Source organism: Anomaloglossus baeobatrachus, unplaced genomic scaffold, assembly GCF_048569485.1.
Source record: "Anomaloglossus baeobatrachus isolate aAnoBae1 unplaced genomic scaffold, aAnoBae1.hap1 Scaffold_3276, whole genome shotgun sequence".
NCBI classification, from domain to species: Eukaryota; Metazoa; Chordata; class Amphibia; order Anura; family Aromobatidae; genus Anomaloglossus; species Anomaloglossus baeobatrachus.
In genome coordinates, this window is record NW_027442662.1 from 1 (window position 1) to 25,138 (window position 25,138).

Consider the following 25,138-nt stretch of genomic DNA (forward strand, 5'->3'; position numbering starts at 1 on the left):
GTCGCTCTTACAGGAATTATTCACATACCAAGGGAGCATTGAAATGTCAATGGCGCATCAGCAGTAACCACTTTTTTGCTTGGTACTTTTTTTTTGTTTATTTTTGGCGAAATAGCCATACGAGGGCTTGTTTTTAGCAGAATGAGTTTTGGTTTTGATTAGCCCCACTCATTTTAACATATAATGTACAGTGAAAAGGAGGAAAAAATTAGGTTTAGTGAAATGGTGTCACAGTGAATAGGGAGAGCAGGTGTCCGGGCTCCTAGAATGGCTGTCAGACCAGGGGGTCCTAGCTATCCCTGATTAGGAGTTACCTCTGAAGGTGAGGATGTCTGAGCCGCCTTCCTGACCCTGCTCCGGAACAGCCCTGATCTTATACCCCCTCCTTTAGTTTCCCAGGGAATGGTCGGGACAGGAGTGTGATAAAACCAACAGAGATAGACAATCAGGGGAAACCAAAACTCTATCTCACCAAAAAATATCTCCCAAAAGTTTGTTCACTCGTTTTCCGGACTCAGTGAGCATGCATGGAATGTATGTATGGGGCGTGTGTGCACGGAGTGACCACAATGTGTGTATGACTGCGTTGTCATTATTATCGTTTGTTAAATGATTGTTGAACCGGCAATATAATGTAACCAATATGAGGGTCTTAATGGACAACTGTATTTTCTGCAGGAAAGCAACACCACAGGAGCTGTTAATGTGTGAATATGACGACTGCGGGAAGATCTTTTCTAAGAGACAATACCTGAATGTGAGTGCAATAAACAGGCTCAGTGCGGCTCCGCTGCATGGGGGGGAACAGGGTAAAGCTGGGTTTACACACTGCAACATCTCAAACGACATCGCTGTAACGTCACCGGTTTTGTGACGCAATAGCAATGTTGTTTGCGATGTTGCAGTGTGTGAAACCTATCAGCGACCTGGCCCCTGCTGTGAAGTTGTAATCGTTACAAATCGATCAGGACCATTCCTAGGTCCTTTGTTTCCCGCTGTGCAGCATGAAGTTTCAGTGTGTGAAGACTTTGCAGCGACTTTGTTAGCAACTTCCCTTTCAAAAGGCTGCTTATCAACGTCCCCAACAACCAGCTAGGTCGCTCTGCAGGTCCGGATCGCTGTTGCGTTGTTGGCCAGGTTTGCCTGTTTGAACGCTCACCAGAAACTTAGCAGAGACTTAGGGAAGTCGCTATTGCGTCACCAAACCGGTGACGTTACAGCGATGTCCTTTGCGATGTTGCAGTGTGTAAACCCAGCTTTAGAGATTAGCAGCAGATAAAGGTCACAAACTAATTGCATCCTTCTATATTATTCCCAATGGGCCCACCTAGATGTCTGTTTAGTGCTGCTGATAACAATGAGCTAGCATTAATCAGGTCCATGAGGGGGGGTGGGCAAGGAATAATGTGGAGAACGTGCAGCCTCATTCATAAAGATTCAAAGCTGACTTCCTCGGTGATGGGATATCCTATTGTGTCCAGGAATGTTTGAACTTGTCTTTCACTATCCTACCCAGCAATGAAATTAGGGAGATGACCCTGAAGCTCCTGCAAGGTTCTGTGCAACATCTCGCAAATCTAAACACCCCCCCCCAAGGGTCCAACTGTTAGGATCACCATTGCCCTAGGGGGTCAGACTGTTGGAATCACCATTGCCTTATGGGTCTGACTGCTGGGATTACTATTGCCCTAGGGGTCCGACTGCTAGGATCACCATTGCCCTAGGGGGTCAGACTGTTGGAATCACCATTGCCCTAGGGGTCCGACTATTGGGATCACCATTGCCATAGGGGTCCGACTGCTAGGATCACCATTGCCCTAGGGGGTCAGACTGTTGGAATCACCATTGCCCTAGGGGTCCGACTATTGGGATCACCATATGTGATCAGGAGGAAATAAAGAGCAGGGAGGAAATAACTAGACGATGAGAGAATTTCCACAGCACACCAAGCAGCATGCATTAAATCACCCGCAACAGGAACACAACAGCACACAGCCCGGGTTAGCAAAAGCTATAGTCGGCATGGGAAGACAAATTCCTATATCTTAATAAAGCAAGGAGTACCTGTGATAGGTCTCCCACAACATGTGATCCAAAAGGTAACCAGCAGGCTTGCATAAGTTAACTCCTGCTAGTCCAATGACTAATGAGCATACAGGTGGTTGACACCAGAGTCTGCCTGTGCAACTCAGAAGCACCAGAGAAAGCATCATGTGGAGTCTGTAGTCTGAACAGCATCTAATGCTGGAATCAGTGTTTCTGCTACCATATCTTGCTGCTCTCAGAGGGAATAGCAAAAACCTGGTGACAAATTCCCTTTAAAGACTTTGTCCGGTCTAAGAAGCAAAGCCTGTTGTCTCTCTATGTCTGTGCAGACTGCTGAATTGTGCCAATGTGCCATGCGCAGAAGTCACGATTCCCCTTTATGTGATTTACATACTTGAAAGCACATGCTGACTAGACTTCTGCACTTGCCTCAATTCTATTCTATTTAGAAAAATCGGATGAGATGCGATCACAAGTATGCAAATCCTATACAGGCAGTCTGATGAGCGCTGACTCACACCAGACGTATAGGTGAATCCTAACAGTGCACGTATTGCACACTGACATGATTCGGCAGTCTGTAGCCCCAGTAAGGGATTCCTTATCTTCACCTCAATACATGGTAACAGTAGTACCCCAGTCTAAGGTGCCTCAACAGAGCCAGATTGTATCTTGGATTCTAAGAAATTCATGGGACAGAGGTTGAACTTAAAGATTAGGTCATGCTGAAAACAAAAATTTGGTATAAGAAAAACCTGTCCGCTCGCCTTGTATAGCTGGAACTAGAAACCGATCATGTGCTAGATCTATTTGGCGAAATGTAGTTTGTATCATGAGGTTACTTTTGGGGCAGGGAGGTGATTGGGGGTATACCTTTAATATAGGCCTTATATACTGGAGTCCCCGTCCCTGTATGGTGCACGTAGATAGCACTGGGCAGCCTGCCTGGTCGAATAGTACGGGCATAACTAATAGGTTGCTAACCTGATAGGGCTCATGCGCACGTACCTGTTGAATATTCAGCAGCAATTTGACAGCACACGTGCGCTCCAAATCGCTGCAGAAACACTGCATAATGAATGCAGTTTTTCTGTACAAAAAAAGCTGATTTCATGCGCTCTGGCTGCTGTCCCCACCATAGTGGGAGCTGCATCCATAGCGCATGGAATAATTGACATGCTGCTTTCTTTTTCGCTCCTAATTGGGAGACCCAGACAGTGGGTGTATAGCTACTGCCCTCTGGAGGCCGCACAAAGAACTACACTTAAAAGTGTAAGGCCCCTCCCCTTCTGGCTATACACCCTCCCGTAGGAGTACAGATTCCCCAGTTTTAGCTTTGTGCGCAAGGAGGTCAGACACGCACGCATAGCTCCATTGTTTTTAGTCAGCAGCAGCTGCTGACTATGTCGGATGGAAGAAAAGAGGGCCCATAAACAGGGCTCCCAGCATGCTCCCTTCTCACCCCACTGTATGTCGGAGGTGTTTGTAAGGTTGAGGTACCCATTGCGGGTACGGCGGCAGGAGCCCACATGCTGATTCCTTCCCCATCCCTTTTTACAGGGCTCTGGGTGAAGTGGGATTTACTGGTCTCCAGGCACTGAGACCGGGCTCCATCTACAGCCCCTGGACAAGATGCTGGATGGAGCGGAGTACATCAGGGACATGGCCCTGCATCCTCAAGGTACTCTGTGTCCCCGTGCAGGCGCTCACACCGCAGCATGCTGGGTGTTGTAGTGCGCCGGGGGACATCAGCGCTACGGCGCTTGTGCCATGGCCTCATTCAGCTTAGCTGAAGCAGGCACACTTCCAGGAATCGGTCGCGCCGGCCGCTGGGACTGCGGCGCGGCTGGCACTTGTGGTGCGCCGGGGACTTCAGCGCGGCCCGCGCTTTTACGGCGGCCGCGCTGATAACTCGAGTCCCCGGCTTTTGCGGCCTGCTTCCGTTCGTTCCCGCCCCCGGACCTGCCAGTCAGGAGAGGGGCGGGACGCTGGCCACATCTAGAAATCGGTCATGCCGGCCGCTGGGACTGCGGCGCGGCTGGCACTTGTGGTGCGCCGGGGACTTCAGCGCGGCCCGCGCTTTTACGGCGGCCGCGCTGATAACTCGAGTCCCCGGCTTTTGCGGCCTGCTCCCGTTCGTTCCCGCCCCCAGACCTGCCAGTCAGGAGAGGGGCGGGACGCTGGCCAGTGCATCAGCGCTGAGGGCTGGAGTCGTTTTTACATACTCCAGCCCTCACAATCGGCACAGAGGGGACACTGTTTCCCGCACTTTTGTTTGGGAACTCCCACGGACCGCCCCTCTCCACAGACGCCGGCAGCCATTCCTGCTGACACGCTGAGCTGCAGAGGGGAGCCGGGGAGACCCAGACAAGGAATTCTGCAGCCTCTTACCCGCTATTCAGCGGGCGGTAAGCAGCCCTCAGGGCTCACCCCTCTTGTGCCAGTAGTATTCTTAGTATTTTGTTGCTACAAATACTTGGTATTACATAGCGCTGGTCGCCCTTTGGCTATAGACTCTCTCACATTCAGAGAGCCAGCAGCATGTCGTCCGCAAAACGCAAGGGTGCCAAAGCACAGACATTATATGCTTCCTGCACCGCATGTGGGACTTTTCTACCGGCAGGCTCCACGGACCCCCATTGTGTGCAGTGCTCGGCCCCTGCGGCGCTTGCACAGCCGGGGCCTCTGCTGGACGTGACCCAGGGTGTACCACCTGTGAATGCTGTCCAGGTGACAGGCACTGAGTTTGCAGCTTTTGCTGACAGAATGTCTCTCACTATGTCACAAATTCTTGACACATTGCGAGCTAGGCCTGTACTTCAGGCCACGGACACTGTGCAATCATTGCCCCCTGGTCCCCCTCAGCTCCAAGCTCCGGGACGGGCATATACACCTCAGGGTGAAGACTCTGACTCGGACGATGGCCCCGGGCAGCCTAAGCGGGCTCGCTATGACGGGCCTTCACATTCATCTCAATGGTCAGGATCCCAGCGAGATGAATCTATGGGTGATGAGGCGGACGTAACTGATCAGGATTCTGATCCTGGAACCGCTCTCAATCTAGATATACCAGATGGTGACGCCATAGTTAATGATCTTATATTTAACATCAATAAGATGTTAAATATTTCCCCACCAGCTCCTCTTGTGGAGGAGTCAGCTTCGCAGCACGAGAGAATCCATTTCAGATACCCTAAGCGTACTTTAAGCACTTTTCTGGACCACGCTGACTTTAGAGACGCAATCCAGAAACCCCACGCTTATCCTGAAAGGCGTTTTCCTAAACGGCTTAAAGATACACGCTATCCTTTTCCCCCTGAGGTGGTCAAAGGTTGGACCCAGTGTCCAAAAGTGGATCCTCCAATTTCCAGGCTTGCAGCTAGATCCTTGGTTGCAGTTGAAGATGGAGCGGCACTTAAAGATGCCACTGACAGGCAGATGGAGCTCTGGCTGAAATCCATCTATGAAGCGATTGGAGCGTCATTAGCGCCTTCTTTTGCAGCCGTATGGGCACTCCAAGCTATCTCAGCCGGGCTTGCGCGAGTTGACTCCGTCACACGTGCATTTGCCCCGCAAGTAGCACCATTGACCTCGCAAATGGCGGCATTCGCGTCGTACGCGATTAATGCTGTTCTTGACGCTACAAGCCGCACGGCAGTGGCGTCAGCCAACTCCGTTGTTTTGCGTAGGGCCCTGTGGTTGAGACATTGGAAAGCAGATTCTCATTCCAAGAAGTGCTTAACCAATTTGCCTTTTTCTCGTGACCGATTGTTTGGAGAGCGTTTGGATGAAATCATCAAACACTCCAAGGGTAAGGACTCATCCTTACCGCAACACAGACAAAACAGACCCCAACAGAGGAAGGGTCAGTCTGGTTATCGGTCCTTTCGAGGACCGGGCAGGTCCCAATTCGCATCGTCAAAAAAGACTCAAAAAGACCAGAGACGCTCAGATTCTTGGAGGTCTCAGTCACGCCCAAAAAGGGCAGCCGGAGGAACCGTTGCCAAAACGGCGTCCTCCTGACTTGAGGTCTCCGATTCCCACACCGCGGTCGGTGGGAGGCTTTCCCACTTTGGCGACATCTGGCTGTCACACGTCAATCAGCCATCCCCCCCCCCCCCCCCCACCCCCCCCCCATACCCCCCCCCCCACCCCCCAGCACCCCCCCCCACACCCCCCCCCCCCCCCCCCCCCCCCCCCCGACCCCCGTTGGGTGAGGGATATTCTGTCTCACGGGTACAGGATAGAGTTCAGTTCTCGTCCGCCAACTCGTTTCTTCAGAACTTCTCCCCCACCAGACCGAGCCGATGCTCTGTTGCAGGCGGTGGCCGCTCTAAAAGCGGAAGGAGTGGTGACCTCCGTCCCTCTTCAGGAACAAGGTCACGGTTTTTACTCCAATCTGTTTGTGGTCCCAAAAAAGGACGGATCGTATCGGCCCGTCCTGGATCTAAAGTTGCTCAACAGACACGTAAAAGTCAGGAGGTTCCGGATGGAATCCCTACGCTCCGTCATAGCCTCAATGTCTCAAGGAGATTTTCTAGCATCAATAGATATCAAAGATGCGTATCTCCACGTGCCGATCGCACCAGAGCATCAGCGTTTCCTACGCTTCGTCATACACGACGAACACCTGCAGTTCGTAGCGTTACCTTTCGGTCTGGCAACAGCCCCCCGGGTCTTCACCAAGGTCATGGCAGCAGTAGTAGCTGTTCTGCACTCGCAGGGTCACTCGGTCATCCCGTATCTAGACGACCTGCTTATAAAGGCACCCTCTCAAGAGGCATGCCAACACAGTCTGAAAGTGGCACTAGACACTCTCCAGAGTTTCGGGTGGATTATCAACTTTCCAAAGTCTCATCTAACCCCGACCCAATCTCTGACTTATCTTGGCATGGAGTTTCATACTCTCTCAGCGATAGTGAAGCTTCCACTGGACAAGCAGTGCTCGCTGCGGACTGGAGTGCAATCTCTCCTTCAGAGCCAGTCGCACTCACTGAGGCGCCTCATGCATTTCCTAGGAAAGATGGTAGCAGCAATGGAGGCAGTCCCGTTCGCGCAGTTTCATCTGCGCCCTCTACAATGGGACATTCTACGCCAATGGGACGGGAAATCGACGTCCCTCGACAGGACTGTCTCCCTCTCTCAGACTGCCAAGGACTCTCTGCGTTGGTGGCTTCTCCCCACCTCATTGTCACAGGGAAAGTCGTTCCTTCCCCCGTCCTGGGCAGTGGTCACGACGGATGCGAGCCTATCAGGGTGGGGAGCGGTGTATCTCCACCACAGGGCTCAGGGGATGTGGACTCTGGAAGAGTCCACCCTGCAGATCAATGTTCTGGAAATCAGAGCAATCTATCTTGCCCTGCGAGCCTTCCAACAATGGCTGGAAGGCAAACAGATTCGGATTCAGTCGGACAATTCCACGGCGGTGGCGTACATCAACCACCAAGGGGGAACACGCAGTCGCCAAGCCTTTCAAGAAGTCCAACGGATTTTGACGTGGGTGGAAAGCAGAGCGTCCACCATATCCGCAGTTCACATCCCAGGCGTGGAAAACTGGGAAGCAGACTTTCTCAGTCGCCAGGGCATGGACGCAGGAGAATGGTCCCTTCACCCGGACGTGTTTCAGCAGATCTGTTGCCGCTGGGGGACGCCGGACGTCGATCTGATGGCGTCACGACACAACAACAAGGTCCCAGTTTTCATGGCACGGTCTCACGATCACCGAGCACTGGCGGCAGACGCCTTGGTTCAGGATTGGTCGCAATTCCGACTCCCCTATGTGTTCCCACCTCTAGCATTGTTACCCAGAGTTCTCCGGAAAATCAGGTCCGACTGCCATCGAGCCATACTCGTCGCTCCAGATTGGCCAAGAAGGTCGTGGTACCCGGATCTGTGGCATCTCACGGTAGGCCAACCGTGGACACTACCAGACCGTCCAGATTTGCTGTCTCAAGGGCCGTTTTTCCATCTGAATTCTGCGGCCCTGAACCTGACTGTGTGGCCATTGAGTCCTGGATCCTAGCGGCCTCAGGTTTATCTCATGAAGTTGTTGCCACAATGAGACAGGCTAGAAAACCATCCTCAGCTAAGATCTATCACAGAACGTGGAAGATATTCTTAGCGTGGTGCGTGGCTCAAGGGTTTTCTCCCTGGCCATTTGCATTGCCAACTTTTCTTTCCTTCCTGCAGTCTGGGTTGGAAAAAGGCTTGTCGCTTAGCTCTCTTAAGGGTCAAGTCTCCGCGCTATCCGTGTTCTTTCAGAAGCGCTTGGCACAGCTTTCTAAAGTACGCACTTTTCTCCAAGGAGTTTGTCATATCGTTCCTCCTTACAGACGGCCATTGGAACCCTGGGATCTGAACAAGGTTCTCATTGCTCTCCAGAAGCCGCCTTTCGAGCCTTTGAAAGAGGTTCCCCTTTCTCGGCTTTCACAAAAGGTAGTTTTTCTTGTGGCGGTCACGTCTCTTCGAAGAGTGTCCGAGCTAGCGGCGTTATCTTGCAAATCTCCCTTCCTGGTGTTTCACCAAGACAAGGTAGTACTGCGTCCAATTCCAGAGTTTTCTCCCAAGGTGGTTTCTTCCTTTCATCTCAATCAGGATATCACTTTACCATCTTTGTGTCCGCATCCAGTTCACCAATTTGAAAAGGGTTTACATCTGTTGGACCTGGTGAGAGCACTCAGGATTTACATTTCTCGCACGGCGGCTCTACGCCGTTCTGATGCGCTCTTTGTCCTAGTCGCTGGTCAGCATAAGGGATCGCAAGCTTCCAAATCCACCCTAGCGCGGTGGATCAAGGAACCAATTCTTCACACATACCGTTCTGCTGGGCTTCCGATTCCATCTGGACTGAAGGCCCATTCTACCAGAGCCGTGGGTGCGTCCTGGGCATTGCGGCATCAGGCTACGGCTCAGCAAGTGTGCCAGGCGGCTACCTGGTCGAGTCTGCACACGTTTACCAAACACTATCAAGTGCATACCTACGCTTCGGCAGATGCCAGCCTAGGTAGACAGGTCCTTCAGGCGGCGGTGGCCCACCTGTAGGAAGAGGCTGTCTGACAGCCCGTTCATGTGGTATCTTTTTACCCACCCAGGGACTGCTTTTGGACGTCCCACTGTCTGGGTCTCCCAATTAGGAGCGAAAAAGAAGAAGGGAATTTTGTTTACTTACCGTAAATTCCTTTTCTTCTAGCTCCAATTGGGAGACCCAGCACCCGCCCTATTTGTTCTTAGGGTTTCGTTTTTCGGGTGCACATGTTGTTCATGTTGTTTCTTAAGTTCTCCGATCATGTTATCGGATTGAATTTGTTTTTGAAACTGTTATTGGCTTTCCTCCTTCTTGCTTTGGTACTAAAACTGAGGAATCTGTACTCCTACGGGAGGGTGTATAGCCAGAAGGGGAGGGGCCTTACACTTTTAAGTGTAGTTCTTTGTGCGGCCTCCAGAGGGCAGTAGCTATACACCCACTGTCTGGGTCTCCCAATTGGAGCTAGAAGAAAAGGAATTTACGGTAAGTAAACAAAATTCCCTTCTTTATGAACGCACGGATTTGTGTCAAAATGTTAGCACCCAAATCGCTGCGTTCATAAAAGCAACGTGCACACGTATCATGCACAATCTACACAGATTGTGCAGGGGACGCAGGACACATGCATTTACGCTGCAGTGCAATACGCAGCGTAACTGCATGCAAATATGCAACGTACGCATAAGCCCTAAGGCTATGTGCCCACGGAAGCTTGCTTCTGCGGATTTTGCCACGGAAAACCTGCAGATTTATCTGGATTTTCCAGATAAATCCGCAGGTTTCAGCAAGTACAGACACTCCCCATGTTATCCTATGGGACATGGGGAGTGTCTGTGTCCATGCTGCGGAATATGCTGCGGATGTCCCGCAGCCGTACATAACTGCATGTCAATTATTCCTGCGGAAATCCTGGCCCTCCACTATGGAGATAGAGGCCGGGACGTCCGAAGGTAAATCGCATGAAAGTCCGCAGGTTTACTGCAGCTATTCCGCTGTACTACCGCAGCTAAAAATAGCTGCGGATGCCGGCGGGCAGCTGCGGTAAACCTGCGGCCGTACCTGCGGATATATCCGCAGGTACGAGCTCCCGTGGGCACATAGCCTTACTGTGCACCTACATGTGTGAACGGCGCCCTATACAAGCCATCTGTGTGCAATTTTATCATTCAGCAATCGCCCCCTCCATGGATTGGAAGTGTGTGAGTGATTTGCTTCTTTTGCACCTGTGTAGCCTCCACTTTATTGGGGGTCTTGCTGCATCCTGCTGGTGCATTAGTTCCTTGGCCTGGACAGGTTATAACTGCTGCCCTCCATTTGCTGTAAGTAATTGCTATAATAGATTAGCATAAGTAACAGGGGGAGGGGATAACTCTGAACACCCCCCCAAGCTATTCTCTGCTCCTCAGCTGCTGTCACTCAAGAAGCTGCTGATTTTATAAACTTTACTTCCATGGATTTTAAAATCTATACAGTACATCCGAGCTGACCACTACAGGTATGTATAGACTCGGCCTGATAGTGCCAGTATAGCACTGGCTTTAGGTTATATAGGAAAATCCTGGTGATTGTACTTTATACATAAAATGAATCAATGTGTCCCCAAAGAGCAATTTCAGAATTAGTCGGATATGTTGAATTATTCCAGAGTTTTTACCACATTACGTGACACAGGGCAGATTTGAAAGACTGGGCCTGTCCAGGAATGCCAAAACTGGCTTCCACACCAATGGGTTAAAGAGGAGCAATGGCAGCCAATTGATTTTCACTCAGCTTTGCAGATATAACTGATAATAAAAGCTAAGAAGACAAAAACATATTTTTTTCACTTTATTTTTGGGATATGTTCTTTTCAAGATAACCATGCAAAATTCTCTCTGCATGTGCACTGGTTCTGCTGTTTTCAAAATGGGCCCTAACCACAAGCCGCTGCTTCTTCTATCGATGGCTCTTTTGAGGCATTTCTCTTTCTTTTGAAGAAGTGCTCGATCACTTTATGGTCATACATTGTTGACAAAAAAATAACCCCTGGCTCGTAGATTACTAGGTACTATATTAAAGGTCTCCTTTAGGTCTCCTTTTAATCTTTCCATCTACTTTTAGTATCATCAGAAATATCAGCACATGAACCAACGTACCTTCCGCTGTTCAGTGACCGAGTGTGGGAAGACTTTCAACTTTAAGAAGCATCTTAAAGAACATGAGAAAAGACACAGTGGTAAGTCTGAGACTATTTTTTTTTTCTTTTTTCATTTAAAGGGAATTTGTCACCACATTTTGCCTATCTAACCTATTAATATGGGCAGACAGGTTATGGAATGCTGAAAAAGATCATACCTGTCTATCTCATATCAGATGCCTTGTTGTGGATAAATCATCTTTTATCACTTTATGTAAATGAGCTCTTCCAGGCTATGGGGCGGATGCTGCCTGAAAGATAACTCCGCCTCCAGAGCTTATTTTAAATAAAAGGGGCGTTAGCAGTGTGTGACAAGTAACTGACACAGAACAGGAGAAATAAAATTTGTCATCTTACAAACACATTTTTTGCAGCTCCCTGAGCTCTGCTTTGCAGCAACAATATTGCAACACTGTCTGTCTGTGAGATGGAGGCTGAAGCTGAGAGGAACCTGCAGATGTGTCAGTTATAATCACACATAGCTCTATGGTGAGATCGGCCATCACACGTCACACTGGTAATACACCTTTCATTTAAAATAATCGCTGGAGGTGCAGTTATCGTCCAGGCAGCATCCGCCCCATAGCCTGGAAGAACAGATTCCCTTTAAGAGAACTCTTACCTGTTATAGTCTATGGGGCTTTCACATGTCCGTGTATTTTTGCTGTCTGAGTGGTCTGCACAAAAATGTGGTGACGTACAATTTTCATCCGAATCACAGATCAGTCTCGCAATGGAAGTCCGTGCGTCTGTGAAAAAAATCGGATCGCATTCAGATGCCTACAATATGCTGTCGCATTTTCATGTTTGATAAAACTTGCTGCACGCTAAAAAAAATCACTGATGAAACACTGATTGTATGAACTGACACACAGACCATACACTGACTGTAAATTGTAACACACAGACCATAAACTGACTGTAAAATCTGACACAGACCAAATACTGATGTTAAAAATGGACACACAGACCAAGCACTAATGCCGGCGTCACACGGTACAATATATAGGGTGATATGCCGTCGGGGTCACGTCGTTAGTGTCGCACATCCGGCATCGTTTGATATATCGCACCATGGGACACCTCCGAACGACTGTGATGTGAATGAGCAAAAATACTCACCTTATCGTTGCTCATTGACACGTCGTTCATTTTCAAAATGTCGGTCCTCCTTCTGTGCTCCGGTTGTTCATCGTTCCCGTGGCAGCACACATCGCTCCATGTGACACCCCGGGAACGACGAACACAGCTTACCTGCGTCCTGCCGGCAATGCGGAAGGAAGAAGGTGGGTGGGATGTTTACATCCTGCTCATCTCCGCCCCTCCGCTTCTATTGGCTGGCCGCTGTGTGACGTCACTGTGACGCTGAACGTCCCTCCCCCTTCAGGAAGAGGATGTTCGCCGCCCACAGCGAGGTCGTCCAGGAGTTTAGTGCGTGTGACAGGGGTTAACGACTTTGTGCGCCACGGGCAACTAATTGCTCGTGACGCACAAACGACAGGGGAGGGTGCGATCGCTCGTCCCGTGTGACGCCGGCATAACAGTAAAAAGTGACACACTGACCAAATGCTGATGGTAAAATCCTACACAGGACCAAACACTGATGGTAAAAATTGAGGCATCAACCAAACATTGACGATAAAGATTTGACATGCACCAAACACCGATGGTGGAGACTGGATCACAAACTAAACTGTGATGGCAAACACCGACCAATAGACCAAACACCAATGATAAAAACTATTTCACAGGCCAAACACTGATGGTAAAAACTGACCCCCGGACTAAACACTGATGGTAAAACCTGACCCACAGACCAAACGCTGATGGTAAAACCTGACCCACAGACCAAACACTGATGGTAAAACCTGACCCACAGACCAAACACTGATGGTAAAACTGACCCACGGACCAAACACTGATAATAAAAACTGACCCGCAGACCAAACACTGATGGTAAAAACTGACCCACGGACCAAACACTGATGGTAAAACCTGACCCACAGACCAAACACTGATGGTAAAAAGTGACCCCCGGACCAATCACTGATGGTAAAAACTGACCCACGGACCAATCACTGATGGTAAAAACTGACCCACGGACCAATCACTTATGGTAAAAACTGATCCACGGACCAATCACTGATGGTAAAAACTGACCCCCGGACCAATCTCTGATGGGAAAAACTGATCCATGGACCAAACACTGATAAAAATCTAATAAAAAAACCTGACAGTTTTTTGAAAACAAGAAAATCACTGATGTCTGAATGAGCCCTTTCACGTATAATAGCTGCCTTTCAGTTCATTGCTAACACTTTTTGATCGATTTGTGAAATATTATTTTCAACTGTTTTTTTGAGTGACCATTAATATGGCTGGCGGTGGCTACTCCAATGAGACATGGCTTAGTATCCATATTGGTTGTCATCCCGGTTTCAGCCAGCCAGGTACTTCTTAGGAAATCTCTGGATGTTTAGCAATTTGATTCAAGGGCTTCATTTTTGGACGGGGGGAAATTTTCTCTAATTGTTCACTGTTTTTGTCAGACCAGAGGGACTTTATCTGTGAATTTTGCGCCCGTGCCTTCCGGAGCAGCAGCAACCTCATCATACACCGGCGTATTCACACGGGGGAGAAGCCGCTTCAGTAAGTTATGGCATACACTTTTCGAAGACTGAATAATTTTCATCTAGTCATTACACTTCCACACTGATCCCCCTACATCTTTACAGCAATGTCACATATGGCAGAATGTTTTTATTGTTTGTTATTGCTTTTTATTGACTTTTCATCTAGTATGTACATTGTACATAGTAAAAAAATTACAGCACGCAAAATATCACCCACTGCCCACAAATCCAATTACCATCCCCCTGCCCAAATGAAAAAAAAGGGATCTCCTCTCTCTTTCTACTCTCCACTATCTGAATGTTCTCATAGTATTTTTTTTTAATTAGGTTAATTTTGTATTAAACAAACAAATAACCAAACAATAAAGAACAGCAGAGACGATCAGACAAGGCAGGCCTCAAGTCTCCTAAGTGGACTAGTAAACTTAATAAAAAATGTAAAAAAAAAAAAAAATAAGTTCAAAATATGAAAAAAAAACAAAAAACTAAAAGTTCAAATCAACCCCCTTTTGCCCCTTGAAAATAAAACTTTAAAAAAATACACATTTGCTATCGCTGTGTTCAGAAATGCCCGATCTATCAAAATATAAAATCAATTAATCTGATTGGTAAAGGGCATAGCGAAAAAAAACCCCAAAAATGCCAAAATTATATTTTTTAGTTGTCACAACATTGCATTACAATGCAGTAACGGAAGATCAAAACATCGCATCTACCCAAAAATTGTATAACTACAACACCAGCTCCATACACAAAAAATAAATTATTGAGCCCCCCCAGTCATGCAAAATGAGAATGCTACGGGTGTCGGGAATTGGAGACTAAAGCGCAATTTTTTTTATTTATTTTTTTTTTTTACAAACCTCTGAATTTTTTTTCACCATTTACATAAAAGTAAAATTATACTGTACATGTTTGGTATCTACGAACTCATACAGACCTGGAGAATCAAACTGCCAGGTCAGTTTTTCCATATAGTGAATATGGTAAATAACAAAAAACAAAAAACAATTGGGGAATTGCACTATTTTTGCAATTTCACCACACTTGGAATTTTTTCCACGTTTTCCAGTAATATATGGGGCAGACTGAATGGTGTCATTCAAAAGTACAACTTGTCTCGCATAAAACAAGTTTTTTCAAAACAATTTTTATTGATTTCAATATCGTATCAAAAGTAGTATGATTTACAAAAGACAAGATTGCAGCTGTCGATAAGTATCATTGGAAGGGGTAGAATCCCCTCTCTATCTCCAATCCCGCTTCAGATTGCATTGACAGATAATGAATCAGAGTTAAAAAATCCAAACATAACATAAATGAAACAAACCCCTGAACCCCTGTGCCATTCTCTAATAGTTCTAGTGCCAATGTCATGTCTTGATGACGTCATGTTGTCTCGCCTTTGTCCCTCACCTGGGTCCCTGCTAATTAGTCCTCAGCTTTCCCAGACTATCCTGGATTTCATTTATGAGGTACCACTCCGTATGTCTGAAGGGTGTCACTAAATGGCTTATGTCCTCCTGTTTGTAATGAACTTCTATAAAAGTTTTCCACCTCCTAAAAAACTTGGTTGTCAAATTATCCTTGTCCCTTTCTGCTTCTAATTTCTCCAGCCTCAAAAGGTTGTGCAGTTCACTGATGACTTCCCCTATGGCTGGGGCCTCCTCCTGTATCCAGTGCCTTAGGATGCATCTTTTAGCTATCATGGCTATGTCATGTATGATTACAAATGTTTTTTTGTCCTGAGCGTTCAATCCCCCTCTAACTCCACCCTCCAAAAAGTGGAAGATCCACACCATTAGTTCTAGTTTGCAGGAAATTTTCCATGTTGTTTGAACTAACGCTCTGACTTGGTTCCAAAACCTCTTTATTGGACTGCATTCCCACAAACCGTGCAGCATGTCTGTTTTTTCTTTGTGGCACTTAGGACACCGTGCCTCCCTGCCCGGAATGTTGAAGCCCAAAACAGCCCTGTGTAATATCCTAAATTGGGTGTCCCTCCAGCTCTCGTTAATGACTTGTTTCCTCATCTGAACCCATCCTTTCAGTATGACCTCCACTACTTCCTGTCCTTTCAGTTGTTTTTCCCATGCTAGAAGTGTTCGACTATCTTCCCTGGATATTAGCACACCTCTAAATGTTTGGTATATTCGGGAAACATTTACATTTGTTACGCTACATCCCATGAGCTCATCAATCATGCTCTTGTTCAATTCCCTTCCAATCTCACCAAGCTCTTTCAGTACTCCATGTTTCAATTGTTCGTACTGCATAATGTGGGGGCCGTTGAGATTGTACTTATCAAGCACCTCCCGACCTGTCATCCATCTTCTCTCTTCCACATTCATGACATCTATCAGACTCCTAATGCCTCTCTCTTTCCATTTGAGGAATAATTTATTCTCTCTCCCCTGGGGAAAGTTTGGTGACGCCCAAGGATTTAGGTATTTTGATACCTTCCAGGAGAGTCCCAATTTCCGTCTAACCAATCTCCAGGCCAACATGGTGTCTCGAAATATAACCGAGTTTCTTATATGACCTTCAACCTTAGACATTGGGGAGTGTAAAATGGACGTCAGGTCCCATGGTTCTGCATACTTGAGTTCCGTTCCATAATCTGAGTGCCTGCTCGTTCCTCTCAGCCAGTCAATCACATGTCTCATAATGCATACAATGTTATACCCTCTGACATCCGGAAAATTTATCCCACCCTCCTCCACTGACTTCATCAGCGTGCGCAGCTTTATTCTGGGTTTCCTTCCCCTCCAAACAAAGTCTGCATACGCTGAATTAAGTCTGTTGACGTCTTTCAGTGTTATCAATAGCGGGATCGTCTGAAAGGGGTACAGCAGCCTAGGGAAGCTCATCATTTTTATGAGGTGACATCGTGCCAATAGTGGCAGGGGCAGCCCCTTCCAGCCCCTCAACTGGTTAATGATTTTTCTAATCAATGGACCATAATTCAATTTATAAATTAATTCCGTCGTCCTCCCTATATGTACTCCCAGGTACTTTACTGATGAGTGCGCTATAGGGATCCCATTCACATGACCCTCACTTGGGTTTCCCACAGTTGGTCCTTTGCCTCCGCTCAGGAATAAGAGCTCGCATTTTTTTTTGTTTAACTTAAAGCCTGAAAAGGCACCAAATTTTCCAATCATATCAAGTGTCCAGGGTAGGTCCGCAACAGGGTCCCCCATATACAAAATCACGTCATCGGCGAACAGCGCTAACTTCATCTCTTTTCCCCTTATTTTGATCCCTTTAAAACTATTGTGACCCTGCAGCACTCTTGATAGGGGTTCTATTGCAAGGTTAAAAAGTAGGGGGGATAGCGGGCATCCCTGTCTCGTCCCTTTCATCAGGGGGAACACGTCAGACAAAAATCCCGGTGTGTGGATCCTTGCTCCCGAGTTGGCATACAAATTGTTAATGTAAAGTCTCATCCTACCCACTATCCCTGCGGCCTCCATCACCTTGTCCAACCAGTTCCAGTTAACATTGTCGAACGCTTTCTCAGCATCAAGCGTGACTAAAGCAGGGCTTGCCTTTCCCTCTGTACGCCCCAGTCTAACCGCATCAACCACTAAAATCGTCTTTCTAATATTGGTCACTGCATTTCTTCCTTTTATAAACCCTACCTGGTGTTCTGAAATTAATCTAGGTAAGACTGCTGCCAATCTGTCAGCCATGATTTTAGACATTATTTTTAAGTCCTGGTTGATGAGCGAAATGGGTCTATAACTCGAGGGGTCGTCCAGGTCCTTGGCTCCCTTAGGAATTAATTTAATGTACGCTATATTTGCATTTTTAGGGATTTCTGCTCCTCCCAGTATCGCATTAAAGACTGAGGTTAAATCCGGCGAAATCTGGTCCTTGAGGGCTTTATAAAATTCACTATTAAAACCATCGGGCCCTGGCGCCTTGTTGGTGCTAAGTTCCCCAATTGTTCTTGAGACCTCCTCCTCCGTGATGTTTGTATTTAGGGCCTCCCTTTCCTCCTCCGTTAAGCTAGGTAGTTGGGCTTGTCGTAGCCACTCCGATTCGTCAGTCATGTCATTCTGTCCTGGCCCGTACAACTTTCTATAATATTCTCCTAGCACCTTGTTAATTTCTTTAGGATCCGAAGTCATCCCCCCATCCTTCGTTTTCAATGAAGAGATTACTGTCATTTTTCTGTTGCCTCTTGCTAGATTTGCCAACATCCTCCCCGCCTTGTTACCAAATCTATGAAGATCTGCCTCTTTATGTGACCAAAATAATTGCTCCTTTTTTTTTGCCCACTCGTCAAAATCTCTCTTGGTTGCCAGCCACCTCTCCCTTGCCCTGCTAGACCTGTCTGACAGATAATTAGTATACGCTAGACGTACTGCCTCACTGTGCAAGTTGTAATTCGCATTCGTCTTCCGTTTGACCATGGCAGCATACCCCATCAAGCGTCCTCTCAAGACCGCCTTTGCAGTTTCCCAGAACAAAATCGGGGTCACCCTGTGATCCTTGTTATCCTCTGAGAACTCCTCCCACCATTCTTTTATTATCCTGCGAAAATTGTCCTGTCTAAGGAGAAACATCGGGAATCTCCAAATAATATCTGATCCCCTTTTGAATTTTTCTCTAAGGTCCACTCTCACCGGGCTGTGGTCTGAGATTACCATATTCTCAATCATACAGTTTTGCACACCATTCGCAAGTTCCATAGATAACCAGATCTGGTCTATGCGAGACCAACTGTTGTGTGGGTGAGAGAAGTGCGTATATTCTCTATCGTGCGGGTGAGTTAGTCTCCAGATGTCTTTTAGGCCTACATCCTCCAGTGATACATCTCTGTGATTTGTTCCCTTATCCCCGGATCCTGGCTCCCCCTCTCCCTTGCTTCTATCCTCCACCGAGTCTGGCACTGCATTGAAATCCCCCGCCACTATGATGTTAGGCTCCTTGTCCAAGAGAATTATGGCTTTTATGGTGTCGTGAAACTGATTCTGCTTCGAGTTTGGGCCATAAATATTATATATGCTGAGTGTCCCCGCTGGGCTATTAATTATTATGTGCTGCCATCTTCCCTGGTCATCCTCTTCCTGAGCCACTATTTCATGTCTAAGTTGCTTGTTTATCAAAATCATTGTGCCCGCCTTCCTTCCTTGCGCCGCTGCCCCATATACTGAGCCCACCCAGTACTTTTTCATGCGAAAGAAATCTTCCCTCCCCAAGTGAGTTTCTTGTAATAGAGCAATGTCTGTTTTTAATCTTTTCAAGTGTCTTAGTACCATTGCTCGTTTGTTAGGTGATCTTAGGCCCTTAACATTCCATGTCGTTAGTTGCACCATGTTTGTCTGGGTAATTTGCTCTTATCAATACCACCCCCCAGGTCCCCAGCTGTAGGAGAGACACGACTATCATTATATCCTTCACACGTGGTTTCCCCAGAATGGCATTTCTTTTCCCCAACTTGTGTGTAAACTCTTAAACAACATATGCAAAGTATAAATCCTACAACAGTATAACAAGTTGTCCCTTTGGTGGGACTTTCGGCACTTTTTGCCATGCTAGTGGCTTCCCTTTTTCCTGGCCAAAATATGAGTCTCCCTAGTCCCCCCCCCAATAGACAGATTCAGAGCTCTATCCCCCGCGTAAAACATAACGATCTGAAGTAATATACATAGATTAAAACATTATGTTATAAGTGGTAGGACCTTAAAGAGAGTTCATCTACTGGGTTAGTCCTAGTTTCGTGGGACCTTCCTGCCGACCCATTCGTGCCCACTGTATTTGGACCTGCAAAGCAATCCACAAAGAGAGAAGAACAACGGAGCAGAGACAAAGAGATAAAAGAGCCCAGCATAGAAATAGATAAAGGATATCATAGCCAAGAAGCACGAGAGGGAAAGAAACAGCGCAGAGGAGAAGAGAAGAAAGAAGCGAGGAGTAGTATTGGAAAAAAGGCAAGAGAGGTAGAACCGGGGAGGGCATAGAGAGAGAGAGGGGGGAAAAGAGGGGAAGGGAGAAAGAGAAAAGAAGGGAGAACACACCAGAGACAAATTAGGGGAGAGAAGGGAGGAGGTAGGGAAGAAAAGAGAGAGGGAGAGGAAGAAGAGAGGGGGAGAGAAGAAAAAGGAGAGAAAAAAAAAAAAAAAAAGGGGGAGGAGGGGAGGGAGAGTAGGTGACTTGTTCAGTCTCCCCTCTGTCCCCTTCACGCTGGCTCGTCCCCCTCGGCTCGGCCACCTTCCTCACTCAGGGGGGTAGATTGATAAGGGCCAGTAGAGATCAGTTCAAGAGTCATCTTGTGTCTTGGTGTCTTTCAAGAACGCTGCTCCCTGGGTCCCATCCCTGGGCTAAACTGCTGGGCTGGACTGCGTCTCCCCTCTCCACTGGCCTCGGGTTGTGTTTGCCTTCCGCGTTGTCCACCTTCTCCTCTCGAACCCGCTGGGGAACCTTTTCTGAAGTTTTCTCCTCCACTGGGTCTCCTCTCCTGCCCCTCCGTCCGGTTCCCTTTATGTTCTGACATGAGAATATTCTCCGCCTCCTTGTGATCTTTATAGTATGAGAACGAACCATTGGAGTTCCTGACCTTCAGCACTGCCGGGTAGAGTAGTTGGCATTTTATTCTTTTATTGTACAGAAATGTGCACAGTTTACTGAAGTCCTTCCTCCGTTTGGACACATCAACGGAATAATCCCCAAAGATCAGCAGTCTATTTCCTTGGTATTGTAAAGGTCGCTTTCGTTCTCTAAAGGCTTTCAGAATTTCCTCTTTGTGCTTGTAGTCAAGGTATTTGACTATCACCTGTCTGGCTCTTGTGGGCGGTTTATTGCTTGAATTTTGCCCTTCTCCCTCCTTCGCCTCTTGCTGCCTCAATGGTCCCACTCTGTGGGCTCTCTCCACTCTAAATTTCGCCTTTATGCCCAGCGCCTGTGGTAGTTCCGCCTCACAAATATTGTCCAGCTGTCCCAGTGTTACCGATTCTGGCAGCCCCACAATGCGAAGATTGTTTCGTCTCGATCTGTTTTCTAGGTCCTCTGCCTTGTCTCTCAGGTAATCATTAGATTTTACAAGAGTTGCTATCTGTGCTTGCATGGTCAAGATTGTCTCCTCAGAGTTAGAGATTCTTTGCTCTGCTTCTGTGAGTCTCTTTGAATGATCAGTCAATTGCTTCTGCATGGCGGCTAGTGAAGTTTGTACGGCTACTTCAATGGCTATTTTTATGTCTTTGGACAAGTGAGATGCTACTTCTACTGCCAGTTTTTTATAATCCATATGAAACTCTTGCACTTGCTTGTTTTGGTCAGCAGGTGGTGCTGTTTTCTTAGATCTGCTTATTTGCATTGAATCTCTGCCTCCCTCAGATGTCTTGTAAAATTGAGATGTCATTGGATCCTGCTGTTGTTTTTTTTTTCCTCCTTTACAGGGGGTGCCTGAGGTTGATCTCCTCCTGTATTGCGGCTGTCTCCCTCTGGGCCCTCTACTTCGCTGGGTTTCATTTTCCTCCAGCCCTCCTACTCCTCCATAGCTCCCCTCCATAACGCCAGCGTCCTCCTCTCCAGTCTCTCCCCCCACCTCCCCCTCATCCTCCCACTGTGAGCTGCCCTCCTCCGACCCCTGCAGCCACCTGTCTCCAGCTCCACAGTCCTCTGCCTCTGCAGCCGTGTCCTCTGCTAATCCCCCGCTCCGACCCGGCTCCATCGCGTCTCTTCCCCGCACCTCTGGCTCCGCCCCCGGCCCACTCATCGGCGCCATGTTCCTCTCCTCCATTCCCCTCATGTCCACAGCGTCGCCGCCTCTCCCGGGCCCTTCACCGCCGCTGGCGCTCCTCAGCAGGTATCTGTCCATAGCTGCAGATCTCCGCTTACAGGCTGGGTCCCTCCCGTCCCGGACTCCGATGCGGGGGGGCTGCTGTCTGACTGCTTTTCTCGGGGGGGGCAGGAGCTTCTCCTTTATGCCTCCACCGTGGCCAGGACCGGAACCGGAAGTCAAAAACAAGTTTTTATAAAGCAATATTGATGGAAGAATAAAAAAGTTATGGCTCTTGGAAGACGGGGAGGAAAAAATGAAAAACTGAATCACACAGTAGTGAAGGTGTTAATAATGTTCAATGCTAGTACTATAGAGGTCTTTACTTCTCTCAGATTTGACAGTAAGTCATCAGCATAAAGAGATACGTTTTGCTCCAGAGACCCAATCCTACAACCTTTCATTTCAGTAACCGCTAGCGGCTCAATTGCCGCCGTGAACAGCAATGGCGAGAAGGCAAGCCTGAGTTGTGCCCCTTGCCATTGACCTGGATTTTTGCCCTCGGCGAAGCATCTAATATTTAGCCCAGTTTATAAATATAGAACTAAGACCAGTCCTCGCCAAGACTGCCCATAAAAAGTTCCATTCAATACTGTCAATGGCCTTATTTGCATCCAGTGGCAGGATCATCCTTTCTCCATACCCCGCAGAGCTAAGCTGTAAGCCCAAAAACAGCCATCCAAGATTAATGGACGTAGATTTATGCAATATGAGCCCGGTCTGATCTCCAGGAATCATGGACTTAATCACCCAAGGTAGTCTACTGGCCAGTACTTATGCAATCGATTTTACATCTGCTGAAAGGAGCGATATAGGGCGATGTGACTCTGGCAACGTCGGGTCTTTTTCGGGTTAATTGCATAATTGCCTCTCTAATAGATGACGGAAGGGATCCCCATTTTCCATCTTCCTGAATCACAGTTAAAAGATTAGGTTACAGCAGGGGGGGCATACATTTAGAAAATTTCTCCCGGCAAAGCATTCACTCCAGGGGCCTTAAGCGCCTCCTCTAGTCCCTCCCCCTCCAAGGCTGTCTCTCCACTCTGAGACTCTCTCTCACCCCCTCCATCAGCCCAGAGAGGGGAATATCCGCTAAGAACTCAGCCACTTCCACGTTCCGAAAACCAAATTTAGAAGAATGTAGTTGAGTGTAATAATTGCATGAAGCTTTTGCGATTTCCCATTATCCCGTATCAACTTCCCCTTATCAAACTTCAGGCCAGTGATATAACACAGTCCCTCCTGCACCTTGGTTATTGTAGCTAAGAGGTGCCCCACACCTTCTCCCTCCATGAAGAACCTCTGCTTAGTAAAAAAAACATTTATTACAGGCTAAGGTTATTATTAAAGGTTATTTTAAAGGGGTGGTTCACTAGTTAACATTACTGGCCACATCGATATAATGTTGAGAAACAAGGCTGCTCTCAAATACCTTGTGTTGCCAATAGTGCCTGTGAGTGGCGCTATCGCGGTCCACTAATCCCCATCGAATGACCCCCCCCCCCCCCCCCCGGGCTCCGTGACCTCTGGTGTCCAGTGATGTAACTTCAACTTCCAGTTGACCTGACATCACCAAGGTCGGCCCCAGTCTCCGTGAGTGACTGGGCTGTAAGTGGAATGCCACCGCTCAGCACAGCCCAGCGTCACAGCCCAGCATCTCCCTCCTCGCTCCTTCACTGCAGAGTGCCGCAAGCAGGAGCGATGCTGGGTTGTGACGTGCGGTGAAACACCGCCCACAGCCCAGTCACTCTGGAGCCGCCTGCGGTGATGTCAGGTTAACTGGAAGTTGACCTAACATCACCGGACATCAGAGGTTGCGGAGCCTGGGGGTCACGTGATGGGTATGAGCAGATCACAATAGCGCCGCTCACAGGCAGAATTGCCAACACAAGGTATTTGAGAGAAGTCTTGTTTCTCACCTTTCTTTGTCGCTCCATTGGGAGACCCAGACAATTGGGTGTATAGCTTCTGCCTCCGGAGGCCACACAAAGTATTACACTGAAAAGTGTAACCCCTCCCCTCTGCCTATACACCCTCCCGTGGATCACGGGCTCCTCAGTTTTATGCTTAGTGTGGAAGGAGGCACACATCCACTCATGCATTCCCATTTTAGTCAGCAGCAGCTGCTGATTTTATCGGTTGGAAGAAAAGAGGGCCCCCACAGGGCCCCCGGCATGCTCCCTTCTCACCCCACTACGTCGGCGGTGCTGTTAAGGTTGAGGTACCCATTGCGGGTACAGAGGCTGGAACCACATGCCGTTTTCCTTCACCATCCCTTAGAGGCTCTGGGAGAAGTGGGATCCTGACCGGTCATCCATTTACTGGGACCGGGCTCCCTCCGCAGCCCCTGTGGGAATCTGCCGGACAGGAGTCTATGTATCCTCAGGGACAGGGCCCTGCATCTATAAGGTACTCTGTGTCCCCATGGGGACTGTGCATGGAGCGTGGTTCACTAGTTAACATTACTGGCCACATCGATATAATGTTGAGAAACAAGGCTGCTCTCAAATACCTTGTGTTGCCAATAGTGCCTGTGAGTGGCGCTATCGCGGTCCACTAATCCCCATCGAATGACCCCCCCCCCCCCCCCCCCCGGGCTCCGTGACCTCTGGTGTCCAGTGATGTAACTTCAACTTCCAGTTGACCTGACATCACCAAGGTCGGCCCCAGTCTCCGTGAGTGACTGGGCTGTAAGTGGAATGCCACCGCTCAGCACAGCCCAGCGTCACAGCCCAGCATCTCCCTCCTCGCTCCTTCACTGCAGAGTGCCGCAAGCAGGAGCGATGCTGGGTTGTGACGTGCGGTGAAACACCGCCCACAGCCCAGTCACTCTGGAGCCGCCTGCGGTGATGTCAGGTTAACTGGAAGTTGACCTAACATCACCGGACATCAGAGGTTGCGGAGCCTGGGGGTCACGTGATGGGTATGAGCAGATCACAATAGCGCCGCTCACAGGCAGAATTGCCAACACAAGGTATTTGAGAGAAGTCTTGTTTCTCACCTTTCTTTGTCGCTCCATTGGGAGACCCAGACAATTGGGTGTATAGCTTCTGCCTCCGGAGGCCACACAAAGTATTACACTGAAAAGTGTAACCCCTCCCCTCTGCCTATACACCCTCCCGTGGATCACGGGCTCCTCAGTTTTATGCTTAGTGTGGAAGGAGGCACACATCCACTCATGCATTCCCATTTTAGTCAGCAGCAGCTGCTGATTTTATCGGTTGGAAGAAAAGAGGGCCCCCACAGGGCCCCCGGCATGCTCCCTTCTCACCCCACTACGTCGGCGGTGCTGTTAAGGTTGAGGTACCCATTGCGGGTACAGAGGCTGGAACCACATGCCGTTTTCCTTCACCATCCCTTAGAGGCTCTGGGAGAAGTGGGATCCTGACCGGTCATCCATTTACTGGGACCGGGCTCCCTCCGCAGCCCCTGTGGGAATCTGCCGGACAGGAGTCTATGTATCCTCAGGG

The 25,138-nt window shown here is 48.3% G+C and overlaps 1 protein-coding gene across 1 annotated transcript in view; it reads left to right on the top strand.

Moving 5' to 3' along the window:
• Window positions 1-616: 616 nt before the first annotated feature.
• LOC142270452 (zinc finger protein 692-like) overlaps window positions 617-25,138 on the top strand; it is a 36,841-nt gene continuing 12,319 nt past the window's right edge. Inside the window, exons 1-3 of the mRNA XM_075332429.1 lie at window positions 617-757; window positions 11,171-11,285; window positions 13,796-13,895. Of these exons, the coding sequence (XP_075188544.1) occupies window positions 644-757; window positions 11,171-11,285; window positions 13,796-13,895 (329 nt within the window). The 5' untranslated portion in view covers window positions 617-643. The remainder of the gene's footprint in view (window positions 758-11,170; window positions 11,286-13,795; window positions 13,896-25,138) is intronic.